Source organism: Amblyomma americanum, chromosome 5, assembly GCF_052857255.1.
Source record: "Amblyomma americanum isolate KBUSLIRL-KWMA chromosome 5, ASM5285725v1, whole genome shotgun sequence".
Taxonomy (NCBI): Eukaryota; Metazoa; Arthropoda; class Arachnida; order Ixodida; family Ixodidae; genus Amblyomma; species Amblyomma americanum.
Window position 1 is genome coordinate 163423112 of NC_135501.1, and position 17520 is coordinate 163440631.

At 46.8% G+C, this 17520-nt stretch overlaps 1 protein-coding gene across 10 annotated transcripts; it reads left to right on the top strand.

Moving 5' to 3' along the window:
* Positions 1-221: 221 nt before the first annotated feature.
* Positions 222-17426, top strand: LOC144132904 (E3 ubiquitin-protein ligase PHF7-like). 10 transcript variants are annotated; one of them, XM_077665630.1, is made up of 10 exons: positions 222-592; positions 1070-1128; positions 1199-1332; positions 1402-1506; positions 1574-1698; positions 9462-9618; positions 9703-9809; positions 11847-11963; positions 12038-12153; positions 15908-17426. In XM_077665630.1, the coding sequence occupies exons 1-10, from the start codon at positions 552-554 to the stop codon at positions 16210-16212; spliced, it is 1266 nt and encodes a 421-aa protein (XP_077521756.1). In that variant the 5' UTR covers positions 222-551; the 3' UTR covers positions 16213-17426. The 10 variants fall into 10 exon arrangements, with proteins under 10 accessions (XP_077521756.1, XP_077521754.1, XP_077521757.1 ...); XM_077665628.1 differs by having other exon boundaries at positions 418-592; positions 1196-1332; XM_077665631.1 differs by having other exon boundaries at positions 418-592; positions 1217-1332.
* Positions 17427-17520: the final 94 nt, after the last annotated feature.

The window sequence follows — 17520 nt, forward strand, 5'->3', positions numbered from 1 at the left end:
GAAGAGCGCACCAACAATTAATCCACGGGCCATAGGCTGGTTGCCGCTTTCCTGCAGGCGCGGTTTTGTGCATTAACGTACACAGGTGTCGAGCGGTATTTGACTTTCGACTTTTAAAATTTTCTCGGTGATGCTGTCACAGCCACAGGCGAACTGCTGTACACCTTCAGAAAACACGGTGGGTCTGACATCAGGAGGGAAAAAGAAATACATTGTGCAGCGCTACATGTCTTCCGTTTCGCGTGTATATCTTCACTTACCCGACCCTTGCCTCCTCTTGGAGGATAGCAGCTGCGATTAACAGTGATGAAAGGCAAGTGCGTGGCATATCAATTGTGAATAACGCTAAGTTATGCTTTGTGACTGATATATGAAGGACTGAACATGCTTGCAGCAAATATTCCTTTTGAATATGCCGCCAAGGCCAGAGTGACGCGCAGCTCATGGCGGCCGCGGCGACGCCCCCGCCACGTCCAAGCATTACTTCGGACAGCGCCTCTCGGAAGGTTTGACAACGCACTTCGCTACCTCAAGGTGCTTGCTACCCTGCAATGCCGCCTGCATTACGAAGCCCGCACCCTTCTTCGTACAGGTAGAAGTATTAGTATTACAGTAGCACTTGGGTTCAGTGTAACTTTGTATCAAACGAGCAGCCTAAAAACGCGCAGCGTTGGCGGCACCGTTATTACAATAATTAAAATGTCAATAGAATAATGTTTACTGTGCGGCAATCACAATGAACGCGCTGTTTTTCAAATTTTTCTCTAAAAAAAATAGAAAATGTAGATGTCTAGCCTTGACTCTGGAACTTGGTCCGGAACCGCGCGCATACGGAAATGCAACACAAACAACCATACACCGGCGTCCTCTGATTGGTAGGAGGCAGCCGAAGCGACCTATCGTAAACGGCTTTGCGCGGTTAAACGTTGGTTGTTAAAGCGCCTGGGAAGTCAGTAAAATTAGCCGGTCCTTTAACCAAACGCTTGGTACGGGCTTTCACTTCTGTAAGCGTTAGCGTCGGCCGGTGTTGTTGCCGGGCATTTCATGCTCCGGTTGCCTCTCTCCGCAGACCGACCCCTTACTCTAGCATGGCGCCGAGATCGAGGCGGACCAGACAGCGAAAGACAGGTGAGCGCGGCTTCGGTCGAATGCGCAACGTGGCTGTGCAAATTCGTAACGTGGCTGTGCTTTAAAACAGCTACGTGCTGCGATCCAGCCTCCCCGGCGCAGGCGCCTACCTGCGCTTTCTGCGACAAGCCGCACAATGACAGCGAGATAGGGAGCGAGCTGCTGAGCACGAGTGGCGGGCTGCACGTCCACTACATGTGCATGGTAAGCTGCTGCCGCCGCCGCAGGTGCCATTGTGGAGGCGGCGATTGTTTGTGTTACTTGTTCGCGCAGCTGTTCTCCAGCGGCCTGCACCAGAGGGGCCAGGTGGAGAGAGCCCCGCTGCGCGGCTTTGCTGAAGTGGACGTCAGGGCAGAACTGCGCAGGGGCGGCCGGCTGGTAAGTGACGGCGATCGAGCGTGTTCCGTATCGGCCTTGTGTGCCATGTTGCGCGTCTCTGGCGCAGAGCTGCTCCTTCTGCAAGCGCAAAGGTGCCACGGTCGGCTGCTGCCTCAAGGCGTGCAAGAAGGTTTTCCACCTGCCGTGCGGTGCCTCCAATGGCTGCCTACTTCAGTTTTTTGGCGACTTCAGGTGAGCCGATTTGCCCTGCAGTGGCGGGCGCTCGCCTCCTTTGCGCAGACGACCGTGACTTTCGTGAGCACGCGCTCCCGTTCCAAGTTCACGCGATGTATTTGCATTTCAGTTTGACCATCAAAAATGCGAGTCAAGTGCAAGTGCACTGTCGTGTCTTGCATCATTGCTATAACCGCCAGCTTTTTTCTTACAGCTCTGGCAGCCTTCAGTACACGCATATCTCTTTGCACTGTGAACCCTCTCAGCAAGTATGCCACCACACTCAAATTTTGTTTCAAATGATCCCGTATCTACATCGCTGCTAGCTGTGTGTCGCTGTAGTGCGTGCATTGTTTGCAGTGCATTATTGCATGCTACTGTGCATGTTATTATATTGTTGCTTTCAGCCATGGCCAAGAAGGAAACCCTGAAGAAAGCTTTGCATTTCAGTGTTGCGTGGGTAGGCTTCCAGCAGTTCTTTTTGCATTGTCTTGTACAAACAGCACGAATTCACTTTGCACATCTGAACACAGTGGACGGAACAGAAAACAGAGCTTGGAATCAAGTATCCTGATGCGGTAGTGCTTCGTTTTGGTTGTCTGTGGAGTGTGATTACAATGAAAAACAATATGCTGCAATGCTAGCAGTGCTAATTATCAAATGGAAAAAGAAAAAGGATTCAGTGATGGGATGCTGCACGAGGGTTTTAGGGTTACAAGAGATAAACTGTAGCATTAAACTTTGCAAGCAGTTATGAAGAATACTAAGCAAGGAAGTAAGAAGGGATTGGTGACCACAAACTGAGAGATATTTATTTCCATGTGATGCTCATTGTAAAATTGTTCAGAGTGTTTGCTGTCGTACGTGCCAACTGCGGGGGCAGTATACCTTCCTTCGTACTGTTGAAAAAATCAACTATAAAGAACTACAGTTGCCGAAAATTTCGAAGAAGAGCACAGCTTTAAGCATAGCCTGAAACTGCTGCTTGTACTTAGATTGGTCTCCCACCAACAAAGGGGAAGGGTGACCACCCTAAGAGTTTTAAGTCCAGTTCACCTTCAGTTAAGGGATCCGACTGGGAATGGAAACTTTCTGTAACGTCTCCTGTTCCAAGTCTCTACGATGGCCACTTGATAAGCACAGGTTTGTCTGCCTTTAAAAATGTGAATGTACCTTTCAAAATAAGCTGTTTGTATCTCCGTCTTTTGCTTTTGTAATGAAGTGCGCTTCGCAGCACTAGTTCTGCTATCTTATGCTCCATTCTTGAAGCTCAGCAAAGGCTTAATTTTAAGGTGACAGGGACGAGGCAGTCATACTGTGCAACCTGACTTGAGAAAATATAACAAGAAGGCTGTCGCTGCAAATGTTATTCAACAGGAATTCATGGACCACATGGCATTATACAAGGATTACAACAGTTTCTTTACAGATGCATCAAAGACCCCTGATGATGTTTGTTGCGCTACCATAGGAGAGACCTCGCGATCGATCACCTAATAAACCCAAATGTGTATTTTCTCAGCTGAACTTTTTGAGTTGCTAACAGCTGTAAACCATAGGGCCCAACGTAAATACAGAGCGTCAGTTGTGTTTGCTGGCTTGTTTAGTTCTGCATTGGTAAATACCTTTGTGTGGGCTGATCAATGAATCATCATAAAAAGTGGCAGCACGTAAGGAATGAGGACGACAGTGAAGACACGTAGACTACAGGACAAGTGCCGATTCGTTTTTTTTTTTTCTGTGTTGGCTCTGAACTCTGTCACTTCTTGTAAGCACCCACCTGTTGTCTTGTTACATAGACAGGTTATTCATGCCCAGAAAAGTAACCTAGTCCTTGTATTTTGTGTTCCGAGCCACATTGGAATAGCCGGCAACGAAGAAGCTGACCGAGCTGCGAGTGCCTGTGTGAATAGAGTAGTCAACATCAACATCTAGGCCAGAGACTACACATCATCCTTGAGGAAACAAATATAACGTTTGTGTCAAAAGGAATGGGACTTGGAACTCCATAATAAACTCCGCAGCATTAAAGCCCTTCTTGAATAAATGCCGGAGTGCCAGAAACCGGGAATGGTTCAACGACGTAGTCTTGTGCCGTCAGTGAATTGGCCATGCATGCTTAATCCACAGCCACCTCTTAATGCAGGAGGATCCGCCAATCTGAAAGAGTGCTCAGAGAGCTTAGCATTGATACATAGTTTATTAGTTTGTTCAAGGTAAATGTGTGGTGAATTTTCCTCACAGTCTGAATGGGAAGCGGCCATTTCTTGCCTTGGTCTCCTTCGCGACTGTGGCACGGCAGTTTGTTGCACAGCAGTTCGGGCACTTATTTTTCTTCAGCTTTGGATCCGTGGCAGTTGAAGTGTCACAGGAGCCCATCGACACCAATTGAGATGAGGCAGTAGGGTTGTGCACTAAGTGCCAAGTATAACATGACCAGCAGACAGGCGGAGTATCGGAAATGGAGGAAGCCTGTCTAGACTTCCTGGCGTCAACATTGTCGCAACTACCAGCAATGCTATGGTGACGTAAGTTCACGCTTGCCGTCTGAGCAGGTCTCTTACCCGTATGTTCTGGGAAGGTTCTGCGTGTCTGAAGGCATGCCATACGTTTGTGTGCGCATCTGCCCATCTTGAGCTGTCTTTGCTCGCCTTTCTGGGGGCCGTGCCAACTGCGCTTTGGAGCTCGGCATATCATTGGGGACCTTCACCACTATGCACCTTGCGGCCTGCCTCCATAACAGCGAGTTCTCCTTACTTGAAAATGACTGCTTGCTCTTCTGGCGCTGAACCCGCCAAATCGACATATGTGACCACCAATATGCAAAGAATGCTTTGAAGTTTGAGGAATGGGATACTACACTGGAGTCAGCACCTAGCCGAAGTGCCAGTGGAAACGGGACCATAAACCAGCTTTGTCAGCTCCAATGTGTAGCTCGTGATCATCGGCTCATTCTCTTGACTGACGCGGCTGACAGTGGTTGTCAGGCAGTGTGAGGAGGTGAAGAAAAGATACAAAAAAAACGGTTGTATTGTGACCATGCTCTCAGCATCTGTACCTTGGCTCTCAAGAGACCTCGAATAGCTGACACCAGGCAGGGCATGGGAGAGCCACTGCCCATGAAGCACCCGTCCTCTTCCTTCCGACTTACGTTCAGCGCCTATGAGCTCTGCAATGCAACCATGAAAAGTGCCTTATGAGATGAGGCGAGTGAGTCGGCAGGCGGCGCAGGCCGTGGCACACGATGACTCTGGGCAAGGGGACGTGCACTGCACCTTTCACAAGCAATTCGAAGAGCACCGGCTGGGTGAGATTGCAATCGCCAATGGACGTGCCATGCAGACAGTACGTGTTTAGGATACCGCCGTGTCTGCGCTGAAGTGTTTTGTTGGGGGGCATTCACCCACGGAGCCATGGTTGTGCCAGACGGCAGACGCAACCTGACAGCTTCCCGAGCTATGATGGCCTCCACAAGGAGGCTCTGCATACCAGCCTGTGATCGCACGTCATGCTGGCCAAGTGGCCGAAGTAATTAAACGAATGCAACGGAAAAGAGTACTGCCCAGTGACAATCTTGGACCTGTCGGCATCAACGACCCATCCGAAGACAGTGCCGAAGACATACATGAGCGCTCATTGACAGAAAAGGGCAGGAAGTTGAGGACAAGATGTTTTTTAAGAGGGCCCACTTCCTTAGTTCTGTGCATTCCTCCTTTTGCAGTCTTCCTCAATGTAATGTCTGTTTATTCTTCCACTGCATAAATGTCTCCTCATCTAGGAGCAGGGCCACTACTGCAGGCCTGAGTCACAACAGTGATTACTAAGCAAGCAGTTATATTTGTTCACCACGTTGATATGTTTCTATTTGGGCAGAATTTTACATATGTGTGAGCCAGAGCAATTGAAATTGTATTAAAATCCGCAACGAACTATAGAGATCACTACTGTTAGGGGACAAAATATCGAGTGCTTCGCTGACATCCGCAATCATCAAGAATCGACAAGCGGCGGCTGCATGTTCGTGGATAATTGACGTCGCTCCTGTGCTGCTCACTGAAAGGTATGCAAACGCTGTCATTGAGAGCGACCTATTTGTTCGATGTCCAGTGCAGACTGCGACACTTAGCACATAGTAATTGGTGTTTCTTTTTTTTTTCCCCCTCTTTTTTTTCTCCTCTCTGGAACACGTTTTCGGCACTCCATTCTTTGGTCATCCCACCTTTCTGGTATTGTATTTTCAGGAAGCCGTGCAAAACAAGAAAAACGAACCTCCCAAAGAGAATGACGAAAGGACACACAATTCATCCGACATGGGACCTTCAGCGAGCGCTTCTTAACCTGCCGAGGTTTGCTTTAACTGCCCAGACTCGACACCTGCCACTGTAACCACTGTCTCCGCACGCGTGCAGATTTGTTGGTGAGGATCCAACCCCTAATGTTTAAGCGCAACGGGTGAATTTGCTAACCAATTTGAAAACAGGTATACAAATGGCTTCTTTGTGGCTCATCGTTGGATAAGGTGTTCTGTGAGATTTGTAGCGCTGCTTGTGAGATGTATGCGTTTCTTCCAGATACTTCCGGGGATAAGGACTCTCGCTGACATTTGTGCAAAATGGGTTTTCTAACTGGAAGAAAGCTCTAAAATTCAAGTCATGAGGGCCCCGAATCTGCACAGTGTGAAAATGGGGTGAAAATGGGGGTGAATGCAACGTCTGCTTGTGTGATTAGGAAGCAAAAGGAAATTAAACTCGCGAGGAAAGCACTGATCTTCATTGCAGTATGTGGTCGTGATGATGTAGAAAGTGATCTAAGACAGCGTCTGGAACTTAGCACGAATGACATTCCAGAACTGCAATCATGGCTTTCTCAAGCAAAGTACAGGTGGCTTTTCTATGATATTTCAAGCGAAATGTTGGAAATTATGGTGCATGATGTTCCTCGGTCACTCACAAACGAGGTTCGTGAAGCGGGGCACTAGACAGCGGGCATATCTGCCAAGGAGCAAGTGTCTATCCGCTTTCGTATTGTTCAAAAGAATTTCGAAAAAAATGAGCTGTTCTGTGGATTTTATAACACTGTGGACACCGGAGCGGCCAGTCTTTTTACTGTTCTCAAGGACGTTCTCTGCTGTTTTAATCTGAGCATTAGCAGTTGCCGCGGGCAGTGCTATGATGGCGCTTCAAATATGAGAGGTCTGCAAGCCCTAATGCAACAAGAGGAGCTGTGAACACTGTTTGTACACTGCGTTGTGCCCATACTGAACCTTGGGCTGCAGGGCATGTCTCCGAAAGTGGAAATGTGTCGTGATTTCTTGGACATGATACAGGAATGGTAAACTTTGTTATGTGCTCCCCAAAGCATCTAGATTTGTTCCAGGCATTTCAGAAGTAAGATGAGAGCGCAAACTTGTGGAAGTTTTTGAGGGTGGACGGTCAGGGCCACTGCACTGAGGTCGGTTGTTCAGAACTATCTCGTTTCTCCATGGCCTAGCATCAGTAGAACAAACTGACGCTGGAGCCAAAGCCAGCGGATTTTTAAAATTGCTGTCAAAATTCGACGCATACTTCATTCGACGCATACTCTTTATTTTTGCAATTCGAAACAGCAAGTACTGCGTTGCAGAAAACAGCATTGAGATTTGACCAAGCAGAAAAATGGCCAGCGCTGTTGGGGAGAGTCTCAGTGAACTTGGGAAGCAAGGGTTTTGTCGATTTTGGAATGAGTCTCTAGCAGAGGCACGTGAATTGGAACTGGATGTTAAAGAGAAAAAAAAGCTCTTGCGCCAAGGCAAAGAAGTGTGGCAGCACATACCTGTTGAAGTTTAATGGACAACATTTCGAGCCTGAATGGCTCAGCCTTCACCGCAGTATGCTCAGGGATATAGCAAAGCAGCGCAATACACTGTTCAAAACATTTCAGGACATTGTAGAGATTCTTCCAGGCTATAACGGGGAGCAGCTGCGGAGATCTTTTGCCCGAAATGGCTAAGCTTGTCAAAATTGGTTTGACTGTTACTGTCACATCATGCACATCTAAGAGTTCATTCTCATGCCTCTGTTGCATCAAAGCGTACAAAGAGCCCACCCGCAAAATAAATCTGTGGCATCGCGCACAATTTTGTTGAGATCTACTACTGTGCGAAGAAACGCATTCTTGATTGTGCGATAGCCTTTGCATAATATGAAGGACAGTGAACTTCATCACGGCAAAATACTCCAGCTTTCTTCAAGCTGTGCTCAACTTACCCCTCCCATAAAATCGGCATTCAGTTCCCTGTGTTTCCGCTTCGTCATAACAACCTCTGCTCTCTGACTCTGTGTCTTTGTTTACAGTGTTGAAAGATGAAGAATTTTTCTCCACACTTTGCAAGCACCACTAAACTAAAATACTCACGTTTTCCATGAACTATCACAGCGTGGAATGCACTGCCTGCAGTTGTCTTTTCGGTCATAGATGTTGCTTCTTTTGGAAAAAGGGTCTTATCCTATGTGTCCAGTTAATATTTTTTGTACACCCGTTCCTGTTTCTTTGCGTTGATTGTTGTTTCAGAGTAGAAGTGGGCGTTTTGTATTTTTTGAATGTTGCCCCCCTGCTTGGTCTGTATGACTGAAGTATGTGTAAATAAATAAATAAATATAAATAAACAATCAAACAAATAAATAAATGTCACTTTTCTTAGAATGTTCACTCGACTAAAACAAATAAAACTGATGTTTGAATATATAGCCTCTCCGCCTGTGTACATTTGTTGCCATAGAGCATGTGCAGGAAGGGGGGGGGGGGGGGGGGGGGGGGGGGGGGGGAAGGAATGAATGGAAAAGAGAAAATAATTATTGCCCCCCCCCCCCCCCCCCCCCCCCCCCTTCCTCTGGCAGATTGAAAACTTGGTGCATGTGTTTGCTGCTCCTTACTAGTAGTAAACACACTGCCCAAGTGGTCTTTCTGACAAGCAAGGGATATTCGGTTTAATAGTGAATGCAGTAAGTGGTGTACTGATTATCACGGTGATTGCTTAAAATGTGCATGAGGTGGTGTGGGCCAGTGGTCCAAAAAGCTTTTGACTGGTAAACCTAAAATTGCTATATGCCAGCGTTTCATCAAAATGGCCAGGGAGAGAATGTTCTGGTCACAGTTGCACCTTGTTACTTGGTTCATACCTTCTCGGAAAAGACTTTGCACTACATAAAAACATTATATAAGCAAGTAGGTTTGATTGGCACTAGCAACTCTTAATTAAATTCACATGTGCATCCGTAAAGAGACGCAACATTTCTACACAGGCACTCCTAAAAAAAGTTCTTTCCTGTTTTAAAAAAGCACTCTTGTATAGCAAAAAAGTTCTCTCAGGTAGTGGATGCAGTCCTGGGCATTTTTTGGTGTAGATATCTATGTATTTGTCTAACTTGTTTCTGTTTTCTTCGACTGTCATGTGCACTTGTGGATTCAAACAGCTTCGACTGTGGCCTTTGCTGCTTGCCTGTTGTATCATATGCCTTGACCTCATTAATACAGGTTGCATATATTGACTTATCTAATGTCTGGTGTGAAAGTTTGTTCGGGAAGAAGCCAATATACAAAGAGCAACACCGCACCCCCTTCTGGCTAACACAGTTTCTTGTGGCAATGCTTTTCTCGCCACGCCTCCTTCATGTTAACTTGCTGGCTCCAAAATGTGTGGATTGCAGCAGATGATGCGGGACAGTGCTTGCTTTGAGTACTTAAATTGCAGCTGATACTCACTGAATTGCACTATGGTTCATACTGTTTCTCTGTGTGCACAGGGTGTACTGCGGCATGCATCGCCCCCGCCAAAACGTGGTGCCAATGGTGGCCAGCGGTGGCATATGCCCCATCTGCTCGGAGGAGATGGCGCACCCGTCGGTGAATGTGCTGGTGACGCCTTGCTGCAGGCAGCTGTTCCATCGGGGGTGCATCCAGGTCGGTAGATGATGCGTTCGTGTGATGTCCGTCACTGCTGTCTTAACCCTGCTGCTAATCTGTCCACCTTCTCTCCCCAAACAGCGCCAGGCCATGAGTGCTGGCAGCCACTTCTTCCGCTGTGGCCACTGCAACAACCAGGAGGCCTTTCAGAGAGAAATGCAGGAACACGGCATCTATGTGCCTGAACAGTAAGAAACTGCTGCCCACCCAAGCACCATATTCACAAACCTGATCCAGTACAGCATTGCCGCTAAAAATAGGAAACCATGTTCAAATGTGCATGTCAGCCCCCGCCACAAGCATGGGCACTGATCAGCATTGTAGTTTAGTGGAACGGCATCTTGCTTGCAAGCAAACAAGCAAGCACCTTCTCAACTTGTCAAATTCTGTTGATGTTTTTTTTTCATTATCACCTAATACGTTGCAACACTCTTCTTCAGGTGACTGAAGTTGAAAATGCAATGTGGCCAGTGCAAAATATCTGTGGTGATGCCAACCCTTCGGCAGCAGGGTGAAGAATGATGCCAAGGTTTGCAGGTGGCGACATGACACCAAAAGCCCCCTTTATTCCGATGGTCATGTGTTCACACACAGATGACTGTAGAGGGTGCTCGCGTAGCATGGTTACGGTAGCGCCCTCTATACACAGTAATATCAATTGATTTCCTCATTCTTATGACAGGGGATATGTTTCGTTGAAAATGAAGCGAGTCCGTAATAGCCTGGTTGTCTTCATCAGTGTGAAAAGTTTGACTAGAGCGGTGGAAAAAAATATTTCATCTTCAAATCCAAATTGTAAGTTGTGGTGTTAACGTCCCGAAAGAACTTATGGGCTGTGAAGGACGCTGTAGTGGAGGATTCCGGATCAGTTTGGACCACCTGGAATTCTTTGATGTGTGCCGACATCGCAGAGCGCAGGGGCGTTATTCTAATTCGCCTCCATCAAAATGTGACCGTCGCAGCTGGGATCACATACGTGACGTTGGCAGTAAGAGCCATAGAATCAGTATTCACTGATCACAGAAATTGAATGGAGTTGTTCTCAGTGCCTCGTTAAGAATATGCCTGCACATATAAGGGGGCACGGCTTTCAAATCCCCAAAAATATCCAAAAATTTTCTTAATTGTTGTAGTATCTGCTTGCCTGCTTCTTTGTTTTGTACTGCCCTCAAGTTTCATCGGTGAAATGGATTTAGAAATACCCTAAAAAGATTGCTTCGTGAACCATGGTGCCTGTGCATTTCGGGGAAAAGGCCAAACAATGGGCGTTCTTCTGCGTTAATATTTTCTGCTTCGGTGCTCTACTTGCGGAGCAGTTTCTCCAACTTTTTATCTATTTTGACCCCATTTCATTTTTTGCATTCCTAGGAGCATAGTGCAGGTCAAGACACGTTTTTCAAATTTCTGAATTTAAAAATTTTTTATCAAATTTTCTTCTCACTTTAGACACGTCAACAGACACTGCATTGAAGAAATTGAAAGCTGAAAATTGTGCTTCGCGAAAAAAAAAATTCTAAAGATGTCTTGACCTGTAGCGCACCAAGTCGGAACGCGTTGAACGTTGAGCCAGCCTCCCGACACATTTTCTCAATCGTCCAGTCTTGTCATAAGATTCAGACGAAATTTATATACATCAGAAAACAGTTTTCTGGTGATATAACTGAAAGTTTCTGACATGGGTCATAAAAGATTTTTCTGATATGCTAAAAAATTTGATGTAAATAAACTAAAACAAATATTTTTTGCTTGACAGCGGGGACACTGATAACTCCATTTTATTTTTGTTATCAGCGACAATTTATTTAATGGCTATTCCTTGCTGTGTTTATATTTGTCTGCCAATAAAAGATGTGTTTAATGAGAAAAATTTAATTTAAAAATTCCCCCACCACTCGACTAATACTCTTGTCATCTACATCAAAACAGGCTGCTTAACTCCCTTTTTGAAGTGAGTGGTGGTGAGCCTAGCTTCTAACCATGCCTGAAACCTTTCAGCACACCACGGTTTGCTCGTGAAAGTGGCCGGCGATGGTGAGACCTGTATTTCACTTTTTTGGCGTTTTCTAGCTTGTAAAAAGCTCAGTTTTCAGTGAAACTGGCATCTTTGCCGTTAGAATGCGGTGGTCTGTTGATACGGGCAGATTCCAATTTATCCAGAGTGTCCCTTTAAGTGGTAGCAGGCAAGGCTGGAGCTGCAGGATGGGTTCTTCTTTCCCTCACCGCAGGGATGCTTCCTGGGAGCAGGAGCCTCACGCTTTCGAGGACCTGCTCTTTCGCTACCGACACTGCGATGCGCCACGCTGCCGTTGCCCGTCGGGGCGTACTCACCACCAGGAAAGTGGGTGAGTGTGGCTGTGGCACTGCGTCGAAGGCGAGCGCATGGCTAACCGGCCCTTCTTGTCTCACTGCTGCGCAGTCGCTGGAGGATCGTGGTGTGCAACGGCTGCGGCTCCCAGGGTGTGCACTTCGGCTGCGGTAACAAGGCGGGCATCCACTGGCTGTGCCCTGAGTGCCGCAAGGTCATCAGCCGACGTGAGCGGCCTGCTCGACCACTTGCCACATCCAAGAGCGCTTTAATCGCGCCAGTTGCCAAACTCCGTAAAGGCCGGTTTCAGAAACCAGCACACTAATTGCTCCAAATGGGGATGTCTATTGTTCTGTCGTGGGTGAAAGAAATATTGGTTATTGGCATTGTAATAGATACAGGGAATGGGAAAAGAAACACGCTGACAACTGCCGCCAAAGCAGGCTTGATGCCTTCCTGCTGCAGAAATGGGAAGGAAGCAGGGAAATAAGCCTCTTCGTGACAACGCAACATGACAAACAGGAAGAAGGAGGCTCGATACTAAAAGGACCAAGACCATGAAGTGCTATACCTTTATACGCAGAGCACAAATCTTAGTGTTAGGGTGGCGATGACAAAAACAGCATGCAGCACTAAGCGTGGTAGTGAGAGAGAGAGAGAAATAATTAGTTGAATAAGAATGTGGTGAGGTACATTTTGCAGGCACTCCCAGGTCGTGAATAGCAGGTTACCAGTATTAGTGCAGTATTTACACGAATTTACTGCGAGTTTTTTTTTGTGTGAAAGCACTGTTGTCTTCTGCACTGCAAAATCAGCCTGTTAGCATGAAGCCTCTTAGAGGTCACAAAAGGAAAGACACATCACTGTCTCCTTGGGTCAGTGGACACCTCAATCGCGCTTTGTACTGTGTGAGGTTAATAGTGGAGTAGTGACATTCCGTTCGCATTGTGGCAGAAATGGGCCCCGGGGTTGACAACTTGACTTTGAGGAAAGGAAAGGCGCATAACTGGCTCTCTGGGTCCGTGTAGCGCTTTGGTCTGTGTGGCAGTAGTGACAGAGAGGTGCTTTGCATGCGTTGGCATTGGAAACCTTGTGGCAGAAATGCGGCACAATAGGGTGCGGTCCTGTGGCGTTCATTGGCGTTATCAATGTTGTAGACTCCGGTGATTTTGAGGAAAGGAAAGGCACATAACTGGCTCCCTGGGTCTGTGTAGTGCTTTGATCTATGTGGCAGTAGTGACAGAGAGGTGCTTTGCATGCGTTGGCATTGGCAACCTTGTGGCAGAAATGCGGCGCAATAGGGCAGGCTGGTGTTCATTGTCATCATCAAAGTTGTAGACTCCGGTGATTTTGAGGAAAGGAAAGGTGCGTAACTGGCTCCCTAAGTCACTGAACATCTCAGTTGCACTCTCGGCTACATGGCATTGGTGTCCACCTGCGGAAAACCGTGCTTTGGCACAATATTCCATGCTTAGCAATGCTAAACTGCCAGCCAGTTTGTTTCCTTAGTTGATGGGTTTCACCAAGGTACAAATTAATGCGAATGTTTTTTTTGGGGGGGGGGGCTCCACAAGAGAGCTACAGCAAGCTTCACCGCCAGGCTCGCAAGCTGCTCGGATGATCCAACTTTTTGACGGCCTTTGTGCCGTGCGGCACGCATTGGCAAAGGAAAGAAGGGGTCACGGGCCGTCCACAAAGAGAGGGCACTGAAAGCATTGAGTGGAATAGAGAAAGCAAAAAGGGGCGGGCGAATACAGAGGACTGGTCAGCACAGAACATGAAGCAGCGGTGACACAGTGACGATGGTGGCCACTGCTGTATGGGAGGATGCATGCATTGACGCTACACAGGCTTTGCTGTGGTCGATGATGTTGCATGCATTTCCTGAACTGTTGCTTCTCATATAACATTCACGTATCTATTGCTTCAGTATTCTTGCGTACTGTCCCAGTTTTTTTTCCAAGCCTTCGGCTGTATGTGGTTCAGAACAGGCCGTGATTTCATTATAATCATATTTTTATAAAGTCTCAAACTCTTCCCTCGCGTTATACTGGGACTTACATTTTTATGTGCCGGGTTTTAAAAATATTCCTGTGCACAAAATGCTGGCCTAATCAAGAGCAAACACCGCTCACAAGGTAGAATATTATTCGCTAAGTTGTTTGAGGTCTAAATAAACATCAGTACTTGCCTTCAGGGGTGTAGCCACTGGCGCCGGAAGTCATTCTGGATTTTGTCACCTACAGTGTCTTCTTCAGACTAGAAAAAATTTTTGGTGCGAACATTGCTAACTCGTGTTTGACTTCGTGGCAACGCCTATGCACCTGGAGTCATGTAACGCAAGGGGCCCCATCCTAGCACAAACTTTCAAGGGCCTATCGATGGCTCACTGTTGCGACTAAAATTTCGGTGCAGTTACGCGCAATACATGACCGGTGACAGCTGCTGCTGCGCAGTACACTGGAGCGAAGGACAGCGTCAATGAGATTTTTCCCCGGTCGTTGCATATGTACAAAACTAACGGCTCTTGAATGACAAACATTCATTAAAATATTTGTCCTCTACTTGCTAATTTCATGGCCTTTACATTTTTCATATCAGCGGCATGCACTGCTTTGCTAGTTCCGGACCTACATAGTTCTAGACTTCGTGTGATATTGTCTTTACTTGTAAGCATTGGCATCAAATGTGACTGCCACGAGTTAACGATAAGGGGATAGTTGGTATGACATGATTACAAGACATTAAACTGAGTAGGGGACAAGGCATAGGAGAGAAGCAAACAGGACAAGCTCGTCCTGTTTGCCTCTCTCCTATGCCTTGTCCCCTGCAGTTTTATGTTTTGTAATCATGTCTGCCATGATTTTAGAGACATACGAATACATTATTTTATTTTAAAAAATACATATTTCACATGTCAATACACAATGGCATTGTCAATGGCAATACAGTTATTATTATCGTGTTTGATCCTTCCACAAATTCTATGAGGAGGCCGCGCTGTAACATGAGACCCCCCCCCCCCCGAACAAAATTTCTGGCTACACCACTGCTTGCCTGTATTTGATGGTGGACAGGTTGCTTGGCTCGCATCTGCAAGAACTGTACTCTTAGCCAAAAACAGTTTCTCGCTAATTCCACCAAATAAAGGCAAGTGCCGATGTTTATTTATATCTCAAACAACTTTGCTCACAAGGCAGAATATTATTGCTTAAGTTGTTTGTGATATAAACGTCGGCACTTGCCTTTGTTTGCTCTCGACTAGGCCAGTATTTTGCACTCGGGAATTTTTTAAAATCTGGCACATAAAAACGTCAGTCCTTGTATATATGTGGAAATATGGTTGTATCTCTCTTGGACTCACCTATGGGGCAGGACCAGGATGCTGATGAAAATTGTTGAAATTGACTTGAGAAGAGCGGAGTGAGTGATGACAGGAAAATGGTAGGTTGACATAAGGTATGAGGAGAGAGCTGCATGTATTAGCAAGGTGAAGGAAGGGACTTGGACGGTATGTCTGATGCAGAGGGCAGATATGCAGTGGTCTGTCTAAGGAAAGCGGAGTTAATTGCAAAGAAAAAAAAATGTTGCAGGTGGCGAAAGCGAGTCAGGTGAGCAGATAGGATTTCAAAATTTTGCGGGCATAGGGTGACCGCAGCTGGCGCAGGACAGGGTTAATTGAGCATCGGTGGCAGAGGCCCTCGGCTTGCAGTGGACGTCACCAGGGTGATAGGATGACAGTCGTGTCACCTGTGGCAACAAAATGGAACACTTGTGGTCGTGGTCAATTTATTGTGACCGGTGATGGGTGGCCGCCAACAGCAGACACTGGAAATCATGGTCCACTTGCCTTTGGTGAAGACTGGCTGCAGGGGACACCCGGATTTTGTCGAACTGGAGTTTTGTGACTTGTGCGATTAAGGACCTCTATTCGCCCCCCACTGTGAGCCTAGCTGCCAGCTGTGGTTCTCCTCCTTGCAGCGCAACCTGCCGCCCAACGTGAGGCCCCCAAGCACCTTGCAGCGCAACCTGCCGCCCAATGTGAGGCCCCCAAGGAGTCGGCGGGAGCTGTCGAGGTCATTGAGATTGACAGCGACGATGACGACGACAACATACCTCAGCAATGCACAGCCCGCAAGTCGGCGCCTGGCAGCAGTCACCGCCTCCTGGACTTTGCCGTGCGCGGGGGAAGCAGCAGCGTCGACGGCGGCACGTTGCAGCTCACGCTCGAGACATGCACTGGCAGTGTTGTTGTGACAGTACTAGGACAAGAGCCTAGCGTCTGATGTGTATGCACTATACCTGCTTGTATGCATCCGTTTCGCCCTCATCTACTTGTTACCATGACCAAAGTGCCACTGAGACAGTTGTTGCACAGGATTTTGCCTCTTAATGCGTATGTACAAGGTGCATTCCTGCTAGTTTCCTTCATAACATGAAGTGTTCAGAACTGCTTGCTATCATCAGTTGCTGTTCCACTGTGGCAGTTAGACAAGTTTCTGCCACCCAGTGCATATAAAACAACTTGTCAGTTTCGATTTCATCCTGAAGGGCTCACAACTGTTTACCTTCATAGCCCATAACCTTCAACATACTCATATCCATGTTTCATTATAAATATCTTCGTTCTTTCATCTCACTTTCGCATGCATGCCCCGTGGTTTCACTCGACCCTGTCAGCCGACTGAGAATTAGGCCACTGATCCTTTTTGTGAGACCACAGCAGTGGCCTAGTGGCTTTTTGAGCATCCGCCTCATGTGCGGGAGGTGCGGGGTTTGATCGCCAGTGCCGCAAAGTACCCATCGGTTTCAAATAGGTGCAGGTTTTCTCGAGTCCTCGTGCTCGATTTCTCTAGGGTGAAATGCTTGGAAAATGGGTCCTTACCACCCCACCTGGGCTAGGTGGAAATGACGTGTCATCGCGTTGTTTGGCCGAAGATGCTCTTTGCCATTCAAATTCATCATTATCACCATCTTTATTAGTATATCACACAGTTACAAACTCTGGCAGACTTGGAGTGTTTGCTTCAAAAATGTGCCTAAGTTGATGGCTTAATACAGTGAAGACAGACGGGAAAAATAGCATATAGTGTAAGTGCTGTCTCGCAACTGGCTTTCTTATTCGAAGAAATGTCTTGTGTACACTTTTTGAGCCTTAAAATGAATAGGGCGCAAAGAAAAAGACAAATGCCACTCATCATACACTTGAACCATGAACCGTTGCGACTTTTTGGGTTCAGGTGTGAGATGAGTAGTTTTTTCCTTTGTGCTTTATTCACTTCCATGTTCAGAAATGTATTCCAGTGGAGTTTCTTTGAGCAATGAAGCCAGTTGTGAGTCAGCTGTTGTACTGTGCCAAGTTTTGAACTGGTACCCAACAGCACAGATCGCAGTCTCTGACTAAATTGACTGTGCATATTGAAGCATTATGATATTTATGCTAGCATCAGTGCAGTAGGAAAGACAAATAAAAGATGAAAGGTACACCGGTGCCATTTTATTCGTTTCTCTGCTTTTCTATTCTTGTATTGAGAATGTGGTCTAGAGGAGAAAGAAAGTTGCAAGAACGTTTAATTGAAATTTTGACTGCAGAT